At 36.8% G+C, this 22,272-nt stretch overlaps 1 protein-coding gene across 1 annotated transcript; it reads right to left on the bottom strand.

Moving 5' to 3' along the window:
* Positions 1-9,025: 9,025 nt before the first annotated feature.
* Positions 9,026-9,746, bottom strand: LOC134658899 (uncharacterized). The gene has a single exon (XM_063514548.1). The coding sequence runs from the start codon at positions 9,593-9,595 to the stop codon at positions 9,026-9,028; it is 570 nt and encodes a 189-aa protein (XP_063370618.1). The 5' UTR covers positions 9,596-9,746.
* Positions 9,747-22,272: the final 12,526 nt, after the last annotated feature.

Genomic DNA, 22,272 nt, shown 5'->3' with positions numbered 1-22,272 from the left:
TTGCGTATTAAGTATGTATTTTGTTTATTATTCCTACCAGCCTTGAGGTCTTACGTATGCTATCTCTTTCACACCTACGGAAAGTGAATGAGATAGTAAATTACTGCAGGTAAGAAAAGAGTCCTACGCTTATCACTATAATTAAATAGATTTGCAGAAAGTTGCAGGCGTGTTTGCACTTGAGACCGTCATTCATTACTCATTGGCAATAACAATAGGATTAAGTCGTGGCGTGGTGAATTCTTTGTCAGCATTTGCTAAACACGTGCGGCAAGCGTTGTGTCAAACGATATACCTGTTAATTTCCGTCTAAATAATAAATGCAAATTTTAAATATCAGAAGAGCTTTTAAAAACACCATAAGTCTTGGTAGTAACTCGGATACTGAAACCACATACTATAGTTCGTTTTTTTTTTAGCATTAGAAATAAGGTAATAGTACATTATTGCAGAGGCCGGGAAAGGGCAATTCGTGGATGAGTTTCGATTTTGTCGGACGACGCGAAGCGGAGTCCGACAAAGAAGACGAATCCACGAATTGCTATTCCTGCCGAGGCATATATAGTGCTTTTCTCCAAACATGCGAGGAAATAAGGTAAAATAATAATTATTTAAGCAGCAAGCATCACTCAAATCGAACCTTCACATCAAAAATGTCAAAAACAATTTCCCTCTAAAATATTTTTTTTTTAAGTTAAGGGCACAAACTTATTCTGCCATTCAGTACCATTCAATATAATTGTGCAATATAGTTGGTCAAACCAATTTGTCAGTCAGTAAGAACCAGGAAAACTATACCCATCCTTTTCTTTTGGGTGCTAGTACTAGTGTAAGACAAAGATAGTATGATTCTCTCTGTCTCTGTTTATGTACACGGATGAGATCCTTAAAAAAATATAAAAATAATCTTTGATTTTATTAAGCAGTATTTGCACGATCATACACGAGCACAACGGTCTTGTAAGAACGAGACAAGTAAGGTCGTTTATCTTACTATCTCACTCTATCCTATAGTTTGAAATGATAGCTGATCGGGTCGTGTAGACGCGGCTCGCGGCTATAATAATTGGCTGTTTGCGTTTTTTATTTTTAAAAAGTAAAAAACACTACAGTAATAAGTCATTACTGTAGTGTTTTTTTCATTCCCGTCCGCTAGAACAGGACAGCGATAGTTTGATTTTTTTAAATTAGAGTTTGACAATAACGTAGAACTTCCCGTACTATTTTTGCTACAATAAGGTGAACATTTCCGAGCATATTGGAGAAAACAATCTTGATGTCTCTTTTAATTGAAAAGCACATTTTAAAAATAAGTTACGGTAAATATGTAACAATTATGAATCTAATACGATCTTTTATAGTCTTCTGCTTTCATAAGTAATAGTTATGGTTTTTAAAAAGTGTTTTTCAATTAAAAGACATGTCAAAATCGCTTACCTTCTTTCAAGTTCTTTCTAATGCTAAAAAAAAACGAATTATAAACATAATTCGAAAACAGAAAAAAATCATGAGTATTTTCCCCATTTGTTCCTGCCCAACGTGATCGCCGCGATACATGAGGCGGGGACATATGGGAATGATTTAACTGAAGCGCCTATTCCCATCTGTGCCCGGCGGGGAGAAATAGGAATACACCATATCAAGCCATTCCTTATCCTACCTTTAGAAACATCTTTTTTAGGGTTCCGTACCCAAAGGGTATAAACGGGACCCTATTACTAAGACTCCTCTATCCGTCTGTCTGTCACCAGGCTGTATCTCATGAACCGTGATAGCTAGGCAGTTGAAATTTTCACAAATAATTAATTTCTGTTGCTGCTATTACAACAAATACTAAAAACAGCATATAATAAATATCTAAGTGGGGCTCCCATACAACAAACGTGATTTATTTACTGGTTTTTGCGTAATGGTGCGGAACCCTTCCTGCGCGAGTCAGACTCGCACTTGGCCGGTTTTTTATTTTTTACATTAATTTAGGCACAGTGAGCCATTGAAGAGTTTCGCTATCCACCATCCGTTCAGAGCAGCTGAATTGTACCTGATGATTTAGTTATCACATTAAAATAAATACGGGTATCGTCCAATACCAAGACTATGCGGCAGTAAATTAAATTTGTAAGATTTTATTGCATAAAATCAGGTATAAATTAGTCAAGAAACATAATAGTTTCTTGTCTAATTTACTTCTATCTATACGTAACGCCTATACGGCACCCATACTACATGTTTAATCCAGGAATATTATTTAGAATATAAAATCATGATTATATTTATTTGATTAAGAATGAGATTATTCTTATTCAATTTTTTCACATACGAATTATTTCCGATCAAAATTATTTGAATAATTTTGACGGGAATAAAATCAACATGATTTTATTCTTAGGAATTCTTATTTAAATAATGATTTTATTCTTGAATGCCCAACACTGCTTACTAAGTATGTATGTAATGTATGTATCTATTTAATTTAATCAAAACTATTTCACCTACCAATGTTATAGATACCCAATGAATATGTATAATGAATTCTGCCCTAGTAGCACGGTCGCATTTTTATCGTTTATCACCATGCCTGTCACGTTCTAACAAGTATGTAAGTGCGAAAGTGACGGGCATAGTGATAGTCGATAAAAATGGAACCGTGCTGAGCCCCCTGGTATTAATGAAAGATTTGTAGTATTAAAATAAGTTTATAACTGCTATAGATATATATTTTCTGATCGCTGCATTAAGCGGTACAAGGTAAATTACGACTTAGCTCATACAACTCACCGCATCTGAAAACATTTTAAACTAAAGTCAATTTTTTATTCGGTAGACTAAAATGACATTTCGTAGTATGAACATCATGTGTCATTTCATTTCATACTATGAAATGTCATTTTAGTCTACCGAATAAAAAATAGACTTTAATTGCTTATCTATATATATAAATGTTATAAAATAAGCTCATAATAACTAGTACATATGTCATTTGTTAACAATGGTAAAATATCTACCACAATCCGCTAGCGCATGTATCTTTATCACAAAGTGTTTTTTTTTAAATCACTTAAGATAAATTATACCTAACTAGGTACCAGTAAAATTACTAGTTAGGTGAAAATTTTTCTTTAATTCAGTCTTTAATCTGTAGGTACATATCAAGTGTGAACCCGAAAATAAAAATAATAATCTAAGTAGCATAAAATATATCTAAATAATAGCAGATATTACTAGGATAGGATGTTGTTTACTTGCAACCCCTTTTCTAAAAATTTCTTAACTAGAATTGACAAAAACAATAGGAACACACAGGTATAAAGATAAACAAAGGAATGGCCGCGCTGCGCCGCGGCTGTCGCTCTAAAAATAATACTGTAATCGCTCACTTGTTTTCAATTTTAGCTTAAGGACTCAAAGTGCAATATTGTTTGAATTGACAATAAGCGAAGTTACCGGCAAAAAAACTTGTTTGTGCTGGAGGCTTCATAGACCGCCCATGCCAACCACGGTTATTCAATAATAAGTTGAATTTAAGTCTGCGTAAAGTTTACAATCGTTTGAACTGGTTCAAAACCTTATTATGAGGTAACAGCATAGACGGGGTTTTTATTTCGGTTACCGGTAACAGGGGTTAACTCGATCTGATACGGTTACCGAATCAAAGTGTTACCTTATCAGACGGTTACCGTTATGGTAGGGGTTTTTATAACCACTTCTAAAATAACCCTATGAAAAACCCCGGTTAAGGTAACCGGTTCCGGTCCCTGCATACCAGTTTGTAGCGTAGTCAGAATCATTTAGAATTTCTATTATAATCTTTATTTATAATATTTTTGTGTACAACGTCCTTAATTGACTTGACGTTGTTTTAATTTAAAATGTAACTAGGTACCTACTTAACATGGAACGGTTCAAGATAATTCGGCTGTCTGCTGTCTATACTATACTAATACCTAAAGGTATGAATTGATGAAATCTCCAATTTATCCTCCAAAGGCCCAAGGTCCTACCTATAGTACTTCTTCAGTTCGTTGAAATTTAAACCATATTCAATTGGAACAGAGTTGCATTCCATTTTTTTCGTTCAATTTTCACACAAATAAAAGTCTATTCTCTGCACTATAGGTTCAAATTTCAGTGGCAAATTTAGGGTTTTTAGGGTTCCGTAGCCAAATGGCAAAAAACGGAACCCTTATAGATTCGTCATGTCTGTCTGTCTGTCTGTCCGTCTGTCTGTCCGTCCGTATGTCACAGCCACTTTTCTCCGAAACTATAAGAACTATACTGTTGAAACTTGGTAAGTAGATGTAGTCTGTGAACCGCATTAAGATTTTCACACAAAAATAGAAAAAAAAAACAATAAATTTTGGAGGTTCCCCATACTTCGAACTAGATATGAGCGCCGCGCCGGCGCGCCGCCGCCGCCGACAAAATTTTCGCGCCGCCGCCGCCGACGCTGCGCTATCGGCGTGGCATCGGCGTGACCTTGGTAGTTACTACTACTTTCAGAATCAGATAATATATTTTTAAGAGCCAACAGGAGTGGTCATTTCTCCATACAAACGTACTCGACTGTTTCCTCCGTGGGTTTTGAAGCTAGAGCACTGATTTTCTCAACACAGATTAATATTGTCAATATCTGTGTCGGACCGTTTTGCTTTTTTTTATATTTTTGTTTTTTAAGGCGCTAGAGCCCTTCAAAAATGGCCAAAATGGCCTAATTGACTATGCCGCAATGAGAGGCGTGCTATTCAAAACTGACATCAATTAGTCAAAAAAGCAAAACGATCCGACACAGATAATGTCATAATCATTTAGATTTCCAAATTTGGTTACGATTGGTTAAGTTTTGGAGGAGGAAACAGTCGAGTACGGAACCTCGATTTTTGATATTTTTACGCAGGATTTTTCGCCTTGTCCTTATCGCACTAGTTTTACGAGCCGCTTCCGTTAGCGAGACGGGTATATTTACCTAAAATATTTAAATCTTAGCTCCTGTTGGCTCTTAATCGAGTTTAGATCATTAATGGCGCCACTTCGAATAGTTTATAGGCGTTCAAAAGGTATTTTAGGCCCATATAATTCAAAAATATCGAAGGCAAATTCAAACTTATCTGTCTAGTAACCGCGCTACTAGTCTTGGGGAAACGAAATTATTTAATATCACTTTTAACATCAATATGCTTGTAATAAAACATACTGATTTCCTTCCATTTTTATTGTGGAACGTTCCACATTACAATTTATAGATTGTATATTAGGGTGGAGCGAAATCCAAAATTCTTGAATATAGCAATGGAACCCCTCTAAAAGGATGTCTAATTTTTTATTGTTTAAGGGAAAAATAATAAAAAATATATTGGTATATACTTTTAGCCCTCTACTATTCGATTATATATAGCAATATTTGTATATTTGTAATAAATTTAATTTATGCTTATTTTTTTATAACAAGTTTTATTCATTAAATAACATCTTTTTGTTACAGATATACTCGATTCCTATACTTATTTTTGTTTATAACGTATATTTTTATGACATGGTAAAACCACGTAAATAGAGGTTTTATGGAAAAGGCCCTTTAACCCGGATATTGTGCACAAATTGCAGTTTACAACTTATTACAGAACCGTGAAAACTATTTTGAACGTGATAAGACTGATAAGATAATAAAAATACTACTAGTAAAAGTAAATATATGTCTAACATACGTGTGAACATGACCCAAAAAGGGCGTAAGCGACGCCGAAGGGCAATATTTGACGCTCATTTAAACATATAAGTAACCCATTTTTTGCAGTAAAATGATACTTTTCGTAATCAATAACACCGTTACTTTGACACAAGAACGTCTAAAAAAAATAACTCATATAATTTTTTTACACTGTAGCATTTTCCTTGTTTTGCATGAAATTGCTGTTTAATATGAAAGTTTGAAATTTTATTATTTCATAAATATTGAAAAAGGCACAAAAATGTTGGTAATAACTTATTAAATGCTTATTAAGTATTATATAATTTCAATAAAATGTACACATATTAGTGAAATAGTATATTTAAATAATTGATGAAAATTTACCTTTATTAATTTCTTTAGCGGCTGGGTAGAGGGCTAAAAGTAGAGTTTATTTTGAAACTTGATATAATCACTATAATCTACATGACAAACTGCAACTTTTTGTACCGGTTCCACATTGATAATCAAATTTTTATTTTTTCCCATACAACGACACTCCACCCTATTGTATATGTATATATACACTAGACATGTCAATCACAATGAAAAAATTTACTGTGATCAACTCTGGCTAACGTGAGACTCGAACCCACATCTTTGGATTACCGATCCAATGCATAACTAATTTTGCCAGCTAACTATCCGTCATTTACCGCGAATTTAACCATTGCAAGCATGGTTAAACGTCTTTAAAAGGTATAAAATGGGGTTAATTTTGAGATATTAAGCGTTTCCACGTCCAAATGTCCGGCCGTTGGCTTCGCACGGAAGGGCGTCGGAATCAGGTCTCAATTGAACTAAGCCACTGTTGAAATTTCAAGCTTTGCTCTCTCGCAGCTCAATCTTTGGCCTTGCATCGCTCGCATGGAATTAAGCCGCTATCTGAACCTGCAAGTTTTTGGCCCTGTTTGGAGCTTAACTTTCGGCCTGTTTTAAAACGCTTGAGCATTGGTCCTTATCCGATCTTAGCTCCATTTCAACTCGGCCTTTGGCGTCGCAATCGGCGCTCCAGGCGTTCAGCCGTCAGCCAAGCTTACACTTGGCGTTTGATTCGTTCGATGGCGTTCTTCTCTGGCCTCGCATTGGGAGGTGTCGAAATCAAGTCTTCGGTGTTACATGGAGCTCGGCGTTGGGCCTCACTTTTTGACATAAATCGGTTTTGTTGGGTCGATATTGGTTAATGACGGAGCTCGTTTTTTTTGGACTGTCGACAAGACGTTTCCCTGATACAGTCAATCCGCAATTTTTAACTTAGCACAAAAGATAAGGGCCTCGCTAAGATCTTCCGGCCAAAGCCTCGCCATGATTAAGACCGCCTCTGATGCCGCGCGATACCACTTATGCACAGTTTATAAGATTTCAATTTTTTTCGTACCATTATTCAATAAATTATCCTTGAAAATAAAAAATGCATTTATTTCATAACTTTCTTACAGCAAAAACATGTTTTTTCGGTAAAATTTTGGTTTGAATTCGTTTTTCATTAATCGAAGGTGTTTCAAGGCCACGCCGCCGATTCGCCGCCGCCGCCGACCAATTTTGACCGGCGCGCCGCCGCCGGCTATATGCCTATCGGCGCTCATATCTACTTCGAACTGAAACTCAAAATTTTTTTTTTCATCAAACCCATACGTGTGGGGTATCTATGGATAGGTCTTCAAAAATGATATTGAGGTTTCTAATATCATTTTTTTCTAAACTGAATAGTTTGCGCGAGAGACACTTCCAAAGTGGTAAAATGTGTGTCCCCTCCCCCCTAACTTCTAAAATAAGAGAATGATAAAACTAAAAAAAATATATGATGTACATTACCATGTAAACTTCCACCGAAAATTGGTTTGAACGAGATCTAGCAAGTAGTTTTTTTTTAATACGTCATAAATCGTCTAAATACGGAACCCTTCATGGGCGAGTCCGACTCGCACTTGGCCGCTTTTTTATTTGTATGGATGGCCTCAGGAGGTTAAAGTAAACCCTAAATGGCTCACCTATTAAAGTCCGTGACCGTACTTATATAAAGTGTCATTCTTTGGAACTTGCTAAATATGTAAACAAAAGTTGGTAAATTTATCATTAGGAGACAATTTCAAAATGGCGGTTACATAGTTAGCAAGTTCCATAGAATGAGGTATGTGTTTGTAAAATCATTAGAGGGTGGCAGATTGATTTTTACCTCTTCCCACCTTGTACAGAAAAAAATTGGTATTATAATTTGAATCAACATTGCAATAGTATGAGAAAATAGAATTTAATTGGTTTAGTTTAGTTTCAATAAATAAGAATTAAAACAAAAGCAACTATCTTCCATTTAATAATGATGATGATGGTATCCTGTTGGCTGTTATCATCAGGGACATAGGGCTCTCAGAAGGGATTTCCATTTTTCGCGGTTTAGCGCTGCCTCCTCCATCTTCCATTTAATAATGATTTTAATATCATTGGAGGTTATTTGTACCAGTATTAGGACCATGGGATGCTAGAGGTTAATACTAGCATAACCAATCAACAGTAAAGATAGGGTTCTCAACAGTAGGTCGGACTCGCGCACGGAGGGTTCCGCACCATCAACAAAAAATAGAGCAAAACAAGCAAAAAAACGGTTACCCATCCAAGTACTGACCCCGCCCAACGTTGCTTAACTTCGGTCAAAAATCACGTTTGTTGTATGGGAGCCCCTCTTAAATCTTTATTTTATTCTGTTTTTAGTATTTGTTGTTATAGCGGCAACAGAAATACATCTGTGAAAATTTCAACGGTTCGTGAGATACAGCCTGGTGACAGACGGACGGACAGCGGAGTCTTAGTAATAGGGTCCCGTTTTTACCCTTTGGGTACGGAACCCTAAAAAGTGGCAAAATTGTAGTGTTGTCCCGTTTTCTTAGATTTATTTAAAAGGGTCAGCATTAGTGTTGCCACTTTTTAATTTCTACAATTTCTTCTCGGACTCTGATTTTCAATGAATTTGCAACACTGACTATTGGGTTTGTTCATCAACCAGTACTGCCCTCCTAAGTGCCACTTGCACCATCCCACTAACCCGGGATTAACTGGTTAAACCTGGAGTTACCATGGTTACCAGTATAATTGGACACTGGGTTCATGGTTTAACCGCTTGACCCCGGGTTAGTGGGATGGTGCTAGTGGGCCTAAGCCAAATAGCGCTATCGCAATAACATAATGATTTTCAAAATTATATGTTCCCAATGAATTTTCTTTTTAAATAGCACTATTTGGCTTAATAGGGCAGAGTAGGTTTCAGTTAAAATATATAAATGAAATACATTTTCATACACACTTTTATTCATTTTTCCACAAATAAAACTTCTCATACAAATACCTAAGTTCTTCCAACCACACTAGATCTCGTTCCAGGGAAGTTAATCTACATTCATACGCTGAAATCATTCTAGTGTTTTTTAAATCTTCAACAAAAATATCACCAACGACACTTATACAGTCTCCCGTTGAAAAAAATATTGGACTAGTTTTCTTCTTCTCTATGCTATTTATTAATCTACCCATAACCATAGTATTGTCATCTCCCCTTCTAGAAGCATCTGCGAAGTCTTGTATCAACTTTTTATATGACGGCAACGGTATATTCAAGTTATTCTTCGTGCTATCGTAATAAACTGAAACGCAGCCTGTGGGATCAGTTAAATCGAAGTTTGTGGCCGTTTTTGAAGCGTTAGTATTATATACAGCAGTCACAACTCCATGTAGCATCACATTCTTGAATTTTAATCCAAAAATTTCGTATATATACTTGTTTTGCTCAGTCCTTGTGGCCCGGAATATGTCTTGTACGTACAACTTTAACGGGTTCCGTTGAAGCTCGTTTACACTATTTACAATAGCTGCAGCCATGATAATGTTTAACTAGTAAGTTATTTATAACTAGAAGAACACTTTTAATCACTTATAACACCTGAAAACAAGCATATTTTCGTTTAAAATGTATTTTAAAATTGAAAGTTTTGTGTGCCTCAAACGTCATAATTGACTTTACCACAGATAACATAACGGTAATAAGTATGGATCTCATCGATTATAAAAATTAATAATGTTGGCACTCTTGACACGACTTAAGCGACTTGCGATTTATCATTGCGATCTGTCAAATGATATGGGCGATCTTTAAACGAAACGATATGGGAGTGTGTATTATTGTTGTTTTCTATTTTACTTTAGCTACGTCATTGATAAACCATTTCATTTGCGAATTAGTTTATTAGGAATAGTTTTGCTATTGTTTTTATTGACCGAAGCGTAGCGAAGGTCTACGTTTTGACTCGGGAATTTTGCTTTTGTATGTCCGGATAAATTAAAATCTTTGTATTGTTGATTGATCAAACCGCTGTGTGGCGCTGTCATCGTGCACGGTCCCAATAAACTATGCTCGCGAGGTCTACAGCTCACAGAGCCACTAGTCTACAACTGGGGCAATAAGTGCCAAGTACCAATACCAGGGGCAAGTAGTGCAATTATGCTATAATAATGACATTAAATATTATTTTTTAGCTTTAAGTAACAAATATTGTACACCATTAAGATGGTAGGCTATGGTTTTAGTACTAATAAAATGTAGCACCTTTTTTATATACCTATAGTCACAATAAATATATTATGTATGTATGTATGTATATACTTTATTGCACATAGAAATAAAAACACGAGAAACATAGTTACAGAGTAAATTAAATACAACAAAGGCGAACTTATCCCTGTATGGGATCTCTTCCAGTTAACCTTTGAGGAAACGAATAAAACAAAACAGAAGTAACGATGAATGACAAACAAAACAATAGTGTACAATTACTAAAGTTAATGTAATAATAAAATGTACCCTAACTTAGAGAAGATAAATAAATAAAGGAATAATAAATGTATATTATGATTATGATTACCAACGGTCTGTGAACCTATTATTCGTATTAATAAAATTAAACCACTATTCACTGCTTAGTACAATAATATATTTTTAACCAAAACAACACAGCCGTAATTTTACACAGATGACGCCATATTAACCGCGGAAGACAATCCATTCGTGGTGTTACAACTATTTAAACAAAGATTACATTTATTCCCACTTTTAAACAGTTGTAAATTCTTTTCTTATTATTGAATTAGTTATGATATATGTTTATCTTACATTAAGTTGTTTATTAGGTTATAGTAACGGCACCAGTCATGGGACATTTAAGAGGAAATCTGGAGTATTTGTGATATTTCCCTGATACATGTAAAAGTACTACCGCTTAGCTTGTTAAAAGATGAATATCCTATCCTTCTTTCATGTTTAAGGCGTGTTGTATCAAAGATACTGCAATTAGTTTCCACATAATTAATAAATTAAAAGTATGTTTTTTTTCTCCAGTCATGGACAGCAAAGCTCCAGTAATGGGCCCCCCATAATGGACATACCCGATCAGTATAAGATATTGGAAAAGGGAATAAGTTTTTGGCAAAAAACTAGTTATTAGTCATTTTTGGTATTTTAAGCTTTTATGTAAGAATGTATTTTTCTTTCGACAGCCAACTAATACTCATCGAGACAATTCTAACAAACACAAACACAATTAGGTTGCGTTTATCACAGAGTTCCTATGGCCACCTCCTGTCTCCATCATAAGATCTGGTCCGAGGAGACCTCCTGACATAGTTCGTAACTACATTATACTTCTGTATTGTTTAAACATGAAATTACGCCATGGCAAGCATCATTATGTAAATTGTCCCATCATAGGAGGTATGCAGTTTTACAGCTCCTATAATGGGATTGGGCAAAATACCACTATTTTTTATACATATCTAGAGTCACAACATAGTGTGTTGTATATCTTATCTCATGGTAAATGCAATTAACAAAACACATTCTAGTTTACACCAAGAAATATTTAATTACAATTTAATATATGAACTCACCTCTCTTAGCGAAGTTGTTAAGAATTCTTACTGGTTATTTTTTCAGTGACACGGTAACTTTTGGGTTGGCGCCAATTTCTTAAAAAGTAACCGAAATTAATAAAAAGTCAAATTTAAACAGCTCTAATATGACTCTTATTTATGGTTAAATATTGCCAGTGTTTATAAACTACTTTTACATACTTATTTTAGAGGATTTGTGGTTTTATGTCCCATTACCGGTTCCACGTCCATTATAGGGTCCATTACGTTAATTAGTATCACAACAACACAGGAGATATTACACCGGATGCCGCAATGCAATACTGTGGTAAAAGGCTAATCAATGACCGTATTTTTTTTATTTAATATTAACAACTGGTATCAAAATAAAAATAGTTTGATGGCTAAAAGTGTTTTGCCAATAATAATGATATAAATTATCTTATATTTCTAACAGTATCCTAATTAAAATGATCACTTGTTCCATTTCACTTCAATTATAACGAAAAATGAATTCTGTCAGAATGCGTCCTTTTTAAAACATTGGAATTTCAACTGTGTCTTCTTGGAACAAGGCGCAACTTAAAGAAACATGATTGAATAGGATACGCGTCTAAGGAAGTTATTCATGGATCTTGTTAAGAGAAACAAGCGATCGCGATCACAATGAGATGAGATAACGAGTCTTAGAACAGCGGCCGTTCCGATGCGGCCCCATCGAACTGTAGAGATGGGACACTATTCACACTATCGATATCTGAACCGGTTTTATAAAGTTACTAGCGGCCCGCTCCGGCTTCGCACGGGTTAACAAATTATACATAAACCTTCCTCTTAAATCACTCTATCTATTAAGAAAAACCGCATCAAAATCCGTTGCGTAGTTTTAAAGATCTAAACATACATAGGGACAGACAGCGGGAAACGACTTTGTTTTATACTACGTAGTGACAAGTTAACGGATGACAAATAAGACTCGACACGCAATTGAGAAATAGCGACAGGCGATTAGAGTCCGTCTAAGCTAACTTTACAAGTTTACACCGAATTGAACAGGATAATGTGAGGAAGTGTCATTATAAACGCCATATTTTCACATTAATGATGACATGGCCATACTTTGTCAGTGCAAATGCAGTGCAAAGTTAGCATGGTTCGATTCTACTACTTCTTGTAACTTGGTTGCCATGGTTACAAATTCGGGGTCACTCTTTGAAGCGATGTTTCTATAGCATTAAATGCCCTCATAGCATCTCTTTTATATCATCAAATCGTAGAGAATGAATCGGTGTAAATCACTGTGCAAAATTGTTAGTTCTTAAATCCATTAGTAAACATAACTTAAATTTTACATCCGCAGCTTCGTCAGGCACATTGCATTCAAAATATCGATAACATATAATTACAACGAAATCGACACAGCCACCCCAGAGGCAGCCATCGACACAGGCACTCTAGAAAACACTCGACAAATAAGCGAAGGCAGACAGTTTGCATAATTGCCGCGTTCGATACCCACCGCACACGTCCCTTCCACAGAATAGATAATATTATGTATAGATTCTCACTGTCTGAGCTCTGTATTTATAGTATGGCAAGCCAACTTTGTCTGTAGAAAGCCTTTCCTTTTTTGAGGCGTATAAAACAAAAAAGCGGCCAAGTGCGAGTCGGACTCGCCCATGAAGGGTTCCGTATTTAGGCGATTTATGACGTATTAAAAAAAACTACTTACTAGATCTCGTTCAAACCAATTTTCGGTGGAAGTTTACACTAATGCACATCATATATTTTTTTTAGTTTTATCATTCTGTTATTTTAGAAGTTACAGGGGGGGGGGGACACACATTTTACCACTTTGGAAGTGTCTCTCGCGCAAACTATTCAGTTTAGAATAAAATGATATTAGAAACCTCAATATCATTTTCGAAGACCTATCCTATACCCCACAGGTATAGGTTTGATGAAAAAAAAAAATGTTGAGTTTCAGTTCTAAGTATAGGGAACCCCAAAAATTTATTGTTTTTTTTTCTATTTTTGTGTGAAAATCTTAATGCGGTTCACAGAATACATCTACTTACCAAGTTTCAACAGTATAGTTCTTATAGTTTCGGAGAAAAGTGACTGTGACATACACGGACAGACGGACAGACAGACAGACATGACGAATCTATAAGGGTTCCGTTTTTTGCCATTTGGCTACGGAACCCTAAAAAGAAGGAATGGAAAGACCCGCAATGCCCAGGCTTCTGGTAAGCTTCCATGAGCGATAGCAATTGCTTACTTAGTATCAGACCGTGTAATAATATTAATATTCATAGCCGCTAAGCGAGCACACTGCCAATCAGTACCTAATAAACGTTCTCTATTACTTAATTTGTCTGCAATTGCGCGGGACAAAGGTATGGTAATTTCATAGAAACACGATTCGATGTTAGCATCTGTTTGTTTCCGGCTGCCATTGACGTATAGGCCAATTCGAGTTTTAGTTATTCGATTTGTTTCCGACATGACACTGAACTGTTAGTGTCAAAAGTGACGTTTTTGTTGAAGAAATGCAACTTTTGACACTGATATCGGAAACAGATCGAATAACCAAAACTCGAATTGGCCCTGTTGGTAATAGAGCCACACGTCTGTTTGAGTTCAAATTTGGCTATTAGATAATGGGACTATAGACTTCACCGATAAGTGTATGCGCTTTTGATACGTTTTCAACTACTGAGAGAATATAACATGCAAAAATAAATTACATGGCGCTGCGATCGTCTGAAAATACAATATCGGTATGATTTGTACAGTCACCACACGGGACTGTTACGCCTTTTATGGACCTGGCTAAATTGGTTGTTCCATACTCACGCTATGGAATGTCAAATTTAGCTAGAAACCTAAATGGCGTAACGATCATGGAGCGCGACAAAACTTCTACAGACGGTGCGACAAATGGCATGCGATATTAGATAATTTCCTGCTAATTGGGAACAATGTGTTCAGTCGATCGATTAAATGCCCTAATGTTGCCTGATTAAGCAAGATGTGAGACGCAATACTTATTGGACTAACACATCAAATGCGATTATTACGTGACGTTTCTACAGGCCATTAATGTACCTATAGCTGGTCAACCAGATCTTGTCAGTAAAAAAAGGTGCGAAATTCAAATTTTCTATGGGACAATATCCCTTCGCGCCTACATTTTTCACATTTGCCGCCTTTTTCTACTGTCAAGATCTGGTTGACCAAGTATAATAAAAAATATGGCTGTAATTTTTTTTTCTATGTTCAAGGGATAACGTCTGCCTAAATCTATGATAAAAATCTAGACCCAATCCAATTTAAAATTTCTGATCCAAGAATGGGGTCCAAAACTAATTACAAGATAAGACTTTAGGCCGTAATTACTGAAACTTTGTCCTAAAATAGCCCGTTAGGACTTAAAGGTACGGGCAATGTTTTCTGTTAGTCTCTCGCAATTAGCATACTAAATGGGCTTGATTTTATTTCATTTAGGCGCGAAGGATTGAGTACACGTGGAAAATTTATTTATTTATTTTTTCAATGAAATATAAATTCGTTTCCTTCCTATATAACTCTTGAATAATCTGTTGTCGGACAATGTACATAGTTGGCAACTGTCGACGGTAGATCGCGCCAGCATAGGTTTTATCTGTCTCTAGTTTTGTTTTAAGACATTTCATCCAGGCCATAACATTCCAAATACGGAACCCTAACAAGAATTGGACACTATTCGTAGCACTGATAGGTAAAACCTATGCTCATATCTAAAATCTCATAGAATTTGTTGCAACTTCTGTAGAAGCCTTTATAATTGTGTTCTGCCAATTGATGCCAACTTGACAACAATAATTGAAAAGTAAAAGAGAGTAAAAGTGATAGGAGGTTAACTCCGTTGAGTTGCATACCTACAGACCTGTCATATAAAATAAAACATGAAGTTTTGTATGATAAATTGATAAACTTCTATCCCATCAAAATCCCATCATCATATGGTACCTATGTTTTTTTTTTCTCTTTATTTGAGCTTGTCACAGAAGTGAGCATGTCGCTCCATAAAAACAACAAATTAATACCTATTATGTTCTTAAAATTAACTTATTCTACGAATAGCCTTACGCACGAGCTGCAATGGTACCTATGTTAATGTACGTAATTTACATGTTAATGCCGAGTTTCGTGTAATTTAGGCATGTCGTTTTAATTGAGAGCGTAACTTCGATTGTATTGGGAGTGGTTTTTGGCGGCAGGTTATGACTTTTCAGTTTGGAAGATGCTATCATTGCTATCGTATTTAAACTCGTTCCATTTAAAGTTACAGTTAAATCGGAATCGGGCGCACGGATTAAGAAAGGTCCCTCAAAGTAACAATTTAATTTAAACCTCTCCAAATTCGCGTTACTCGGTAATTAGTTGATGATTCGTGATCATCGATCTGCCGCTTACCGATGTGAACGTAAACGGATCAAAGTTCTAGCTTGTTCCGGATCGGTTCATTTGTTTAATTTTGACGCGGGCAAATTCTTAGAAAGGCGTCGTTGCTTTGAGGCTTTCGGCAGGCGCTGATTTTCGGTTTGGATTTTATTTTGTCTAAGAATTCATTGTTTCATAATGTGGCAATGATTTCATGAAATAATCGGTTGGATGCATCATGAAAAGTCGAACCTAACAAGGAAGTCGAATAAATCACTGGAACTCAAATCTACAACCGCTCACTCTCAGGTAATTACTATGGTAGGTAGTTATGCAAATTATCCTATCTCTCTCGCTATCTTTCTAATTCAGGTTCCTGTAAAAGAAATATAAGCTGGTCAAGCAATCTTGTCAGTAAAAAAAGGCTCGAAATTCAAATTTTATATGAGATGATATCCCTTCACGCCTATATTTTTCAAATTTGCCGCCTTTTCTACTGACAAGATCTGCATGACCAGCCTACAAGTTATCATATCAACTTACAAAAACTCAACTTATGTACAATCAACTGCATAACAATTTGTTTGCAGGGGAGTCAACTATCTCTGTAGCGAACTGTACCTTACCTACATAGTTTAAAAACTTTAATAACGTTAAGTTTAATCATACCATTATAAGAAAGAGTTAATTCGCATAACGATGCCTTTTCTTATAAGAAGTAATGGTTAATATCCACGGGCAGCCATTTTGAAAAGTAAAATAGCCACTTTCCTTTAGCGAAAACGTGACTTTTGAAATTAAAAATGGCTCGTTATACTTAATATTAATAATCATTGTAAATTAGTAGTAGTTGTAAGTAATTTAGATAATTACTTATTGAATTGGTCCATGTGCTTTTTAGGGTTCCGTACCTCAAAAGGACAAAAACGGAACTCTTATAGGATCACTCGTGCGTCTGTCTGTCTGTTCTGTCCGACCATTTCCCCCCCACTTTATCTCCGAAACTACTGGGTCTAAAATTTTGAAAAAAATACACAAAATAGTTCTTTACCTATAGATAACAGGAAAACCTATTAGAAATGTGCAGTCAAGCGTGAGTCGGACTTAATGTACGGAACCCTTGGAACGCGAGTCCGACTCGACTTGGCCGGATATGATTTTTTTGTAGACTTTATTGCGAATCGAGGTCCGACTAAAGATTTTTCATGTTAGTAAAGACGATGGATGTCTTACTTTTAACTTCTAAACTCAAAGTGGCTGTAAATCGTTAAAGTTGTGTGTAAAACTGCATATTCACGTTTTTGTAGAGCAAGTTAGCCTTTACGAGCCGGGGACGGACACACGGACAGACGGATGGACAGCACTTCCAAACTAAGAGGACATAAATTTAATATCCTGGTACCGAGGTAAGTGCAGTTCACTTTAATTGGGTTATATTCTACTTTTTAATGCGTTTTAATAATTTTCACATAGCTTAGGTGCGATGACAGCAGTCATCTCCATCCAATTTCTAACCTTAAAATTGTATTGAGATGACAGCTGTCACCGTACCCAAGCTGTGTGAAAAATGATGCTATAATTTCCATTTATATTTCACTAGCGACCCGCCCCGGCTTCGTACGGTAACCCGTACAAATTATACATAAACCTTCCTCTTGAATCACTCTATCTTTTTAAAAATAAAATAAACCGCATCAAAATCCGTTGCGCATAGCTTTAAAGATCTAAGCATAAGTAGGTACATAGGGACAGACAGACAGCGGGAAGCGACTTTGTTTTATACTATGTAGTGATGGTAGACATTTTTAGAAGAAGAAGAACCTGTCATTACAATACAATCAGAATATGCCTCCTATTATACGAACATGCATATCGTCTGCTTTTAATTTGGATTCGGCATTATGTTGGGTGTTTTAACCCACAATGTGTCCAACATTAGTTTAGGATATTTAGCCCGGCTCGCGAGTCCGGCCAACTTAGATCAAAGTCGGTGCAACTGCAATTTGCTGCATGTATACCTACAGCACCACTGTACAGGGTGCGTCGAGAACGATCCCAAAATAAAATAAAATATCTGGGTGACCGAGCTTCGCTCGGAAAACATAAAAAAACTCGTAAATGCGCGTTTTCCCAGAGATAAGACCTAGCTAGATCGATTTTTCGCCCCCAAAAACCCCCATATAGCAAATTTCATCGAAATCGTTAGAGCCGTTTCCGAGATCCCCGAAATATATATACATATATATAAACAAGAATTGCTCGTTTAAAGGTATTAGATTATTGTTGGGGGAAAAAAGGTAGACCAGCCGGCCTAGCCAAGATGAGAATCGCTATCGCTTCGCCATCGAATCGCTTTGTCTCGATCTCTATCACTCTTCCATATTAGTGTGACAGTGATAGTTGCGTTTCATTCGATAAGTAGCGAGTGGCATGTTGTCTATGGGGCCAGGTATCATAATACCCACAGTAGTTTGAAAGCATTATTCGTTTATTTTTCATTATGCATAATATTCTATAATCAGATTACTTAAACTAGAGTCTGTGCGGAAAGAGAATAGTCGTGGAATGTATGGGGCCCAATGCCCAATACATTCCACGACTCTTCTCTTTCCGCACAGACTCTATTAGATGCCTAGAGTTAGACTTAGATATTAAGTCTGACACGATTTTGATAGCACACGCAGAGTGTTATTTATACGTTATAATTTCATAGAAGTTTGACGTTTAAAATAACACTTTGCACTGCGTGTGCAATAAAAATCGTTGCAGACTTATCTTGTTCTAACAATACTTAGGATGACTTAGGTAAATACTTAAAGTTGAATGCGACACAGTTGGCATGAAAAAATAGATTTAAGTAGTAAGAGGTATAATATTTATTAATTTCCGCTACCCAAAGGTTGTCTGGAAGAGATCGCTTTTTAGCGATAAGACCGCCTGTTGTTTACCTCTGCTTGTGTTTCTGTTTTATTTTTGTATTGTTTTCTTTTATTGAGGTGTGTGTTAAGAGTATTTGTATTGTATTGTATTATAAACTCACAACTTTGAACATCCTGTACATAACTTGGACAGCTTAGTTTGTATGCGGACTACGTAATTTTGGAATATGCACAAGACGGGCTGTATATGATTTGGGGCTATATTCGTTATATTCCAATTTGTACAGTCTGCAATAATATCTTGTACAGTCGCCATCAGATATATCGGAGCGGCCGAGGCGCTCACAAATATCTGAACACGCCTCTATTGTCAAGGCGTTAGAGGGTGTGTTCAGATATTTTTATGATGGCGACTGTACAGTGAAGCTCAATACAATATCGCTGATTGCTCAAATCTGCCGATCGGCAAAACAACTATCAGCAATATGATTTAGACAACTATTATTGTTTATTTATTATAGCGTGAAAAAATTTAATAATGCAGAAAAATGCCCCCTAGTTAGTATTATAATTATGCAGACAAAGTCCCGGGCAGAAGCTAGTGTTGTCGTTATTTGTTTTACAAGGGGGAAAAGTTGTTGTTTAATTTCTGGTGCTAATATTGATACCCGAGCAAGCAAACGATGCCAAAATTGAATAAATGGCGTGGCGAGTGGTTCAAAAAGTAGAATCTTGACCGTTATTGCGAGGGTTAGACAAATTTTGCTCCCGAGTGAAACACTTCCCTTCGACTGAATCCAAAGGCGCGCTGTACGAATTGTCGATGATCCCAAACTTACAAGCGGTATTGAACCTTTAAGTCTGAGGAGAGACCTTGCCTCCTTATGTGTGTTCTACCGCTTGTGCAATGGGCTGTGCTCTGAAGAATTGTTTGACATGATGCCAACGGCCGCTTTCTATCACCGCACCGCTCGCCATCGGCAGGGTGTTCATCCACACACCCTAGAACCTAAATGGTAGCGCACTGTGCGGTTTAAGAGGAATTTCCTCCTGCGGACGCTCCGGCTGTGGAATGAGCTCCCTTCCGAGGTTTTCCCGAGGGTCTACAGTATGGGGTTCTTCAAAAAAGGAGTGTACAGGTTTTTAAAAAGGTCGGCAACGCGCATGTAACACCTCTGGAGTTGCAGGCGTCCATAGGCTACGGTGACTGCTTACCATCAGGCGGCCCGTATGCTTGTTTGCCACCGATGTGGTATAAAAAAAACAGTACTTATCTTTTAATATATCACACCGACGCGAGGAACATACGAACTATAAATGAATAAAGAATACCTCAATCAATCTTTGGGTAATATGGCTCCATCGATACTGTCGATGATTTCGCCAACGTCAAAGTGGATCCCACGTGGGATCGAATTAAAATTATTTGTAAATAATAAAATTCAGTCAGTGTACGGTATAAAAGTATAAAACTATGGCCTCTAGGGCTCTAGCCAGCCACGGTTAGAGGTAGAAATACCAAAATAAATGCTCTAGAGCACGACGTTGTTCGGTAAGTAGTTGGGTTCTCAGTTCTTGTAAGGCGATAGCTAGACTTTACAAGAACCCGCGTGGGCTACCCGGCGTTGACGCCAGAATGGTGGTTAAACGCGTTTCATGATTAATTTTTCATTATCTGCACACTTCCACATTAGTTTACTGCATAATACGCTATCAATATTACACTTTAAACAATATTAATAAGCAAAAACAAAGAAATGAATCACGAGGCGATGTTACCAAAATGGCGGTCGACGAATAACCCCCCTAAAGAATACCTAGTTTGTTACCAGCTGATGTGGTGAAATAGTACATTACATACCTAGGGTGGTGAATTCGTGAATGCTCCAGATCGCATATAAATATATGCGATCTGGGGCTTTACGAATTACCGCCCGTGGTTTGTCTAAACTTTTACGTCTTGCCTTGGCCAGGAAGCGAGATTTTCTCCTCGCGTAGCGGGGAGAAAATCCCACTTACGGACCTAGGGTGACGTAAAATATATTTAAACGACTCACTCACGTTTAATATGTCTATGTACTAATTGTGTGTTTAATATATCTGAGTGCTTTTTAATGCTACAAACTAAAGCATAACATCGTTATTTTCTACCATTATCACGGCTAGTTGATTATAAAACCCCTTTGTTGAAAAAACACACTGTCCCACTACTACTGTCGTTGGCTCTCAGCCAGCAGACTCAGCAGTACATGAGATGCAGCAGTAGGGAGGGGACATGCTTCAAATTATCGATAGTTTTAACCTTTTGGACGCCAATGACCGATACATCCGCACCGTAGGTTCAACGCCAAAGACCGATTAATCTGTCAGCTCCCACGGCTCATATATGAGCCAGAACGTTTATGGTGACGTCATATCGTGGGATTCGACAGCTTAATCGGTCACAGACACAGACCACAGAGCAACATCGACCTACGCGCATATACATAAAGTTTAACTTCAGTTTTGACACTTCAATGATGTGGCGTCTGAGTGACAGCTTTTGTGTTTGACACGGCGTGGAAAAGGTTAAACTTTCACGATTTTTACACATTAAATTGTACATCGGGACTTAATCGCGTATTTAAGTTTTGAGATTTACCGCCGACGTTTCGAGGACGCCGTTGTCCCTGTGGTCTCGGAGAAGACTGGCTAAAGTTGACATCATATCCGATATACCCCCCCTTTATATCCGAAAATTTGGGATTAAATTTGGGAAACTGGGATTAAATTTTTGAAAAAAAAATACACAAAATAGTTCGTTACCTATAGATGACAGGAAAACCTATTTAAAATGTGCAGTCAGGCGTGAGTCGGACTTAATGTACGGAACCCTTGGAAAGCGGATCCGACTCGCACTTGGCCGGTTTTTTTATGATATAGGCGGCAAAAGAGCGGACGGATCACCTGATGGTAAACGATTACCGCCGGTGAGGAGTGTTTTGTTTTATATCGATACCTATATTATTAAGTTATCGATACAGGGGCAGCTCTAAAGAATCGTAGGCAATAATCGACAGCCGCGTCTTATCTGAGATAGAGCTTCGTGCCTCACGACGTAACGGGGAGCTAACTTTACTTTTTAGTATAATAACTATAATATCATGAATAAAAAACAGTAAAATTACAGCCATTTAAAAAACATCGACTCTGTCTTGTAAAGGCTAGGCTTGAAAAAATAATGATAAAGTTGCATTTTATCCACAAGAGTGGTAAAGTAATATGATGCAAATTATGGTAGTTTCGACGTGTTGACTGGTAGAATAAACGATTCAATGATGATTTAGA

Source organism: Cydia amplana, chromosome 23, assembly GCF_948474715.1.
Source record: "Cydia amplana chromosome 23, ilCydAmpl1.1, whole genome shotgun sequence".
Classification (NCBI taxonomy): Eukaryota; Metazoa; Arthropoda; class Insecta; order Lepidoptera; family Tortricidae; genus Cydia; species Cydia amplana.
The sequence above is the reverse complement of the archived record's forward strand: the minus strand, read 5'-3'. Positions and strand labels throughout refer to the sequence as shown.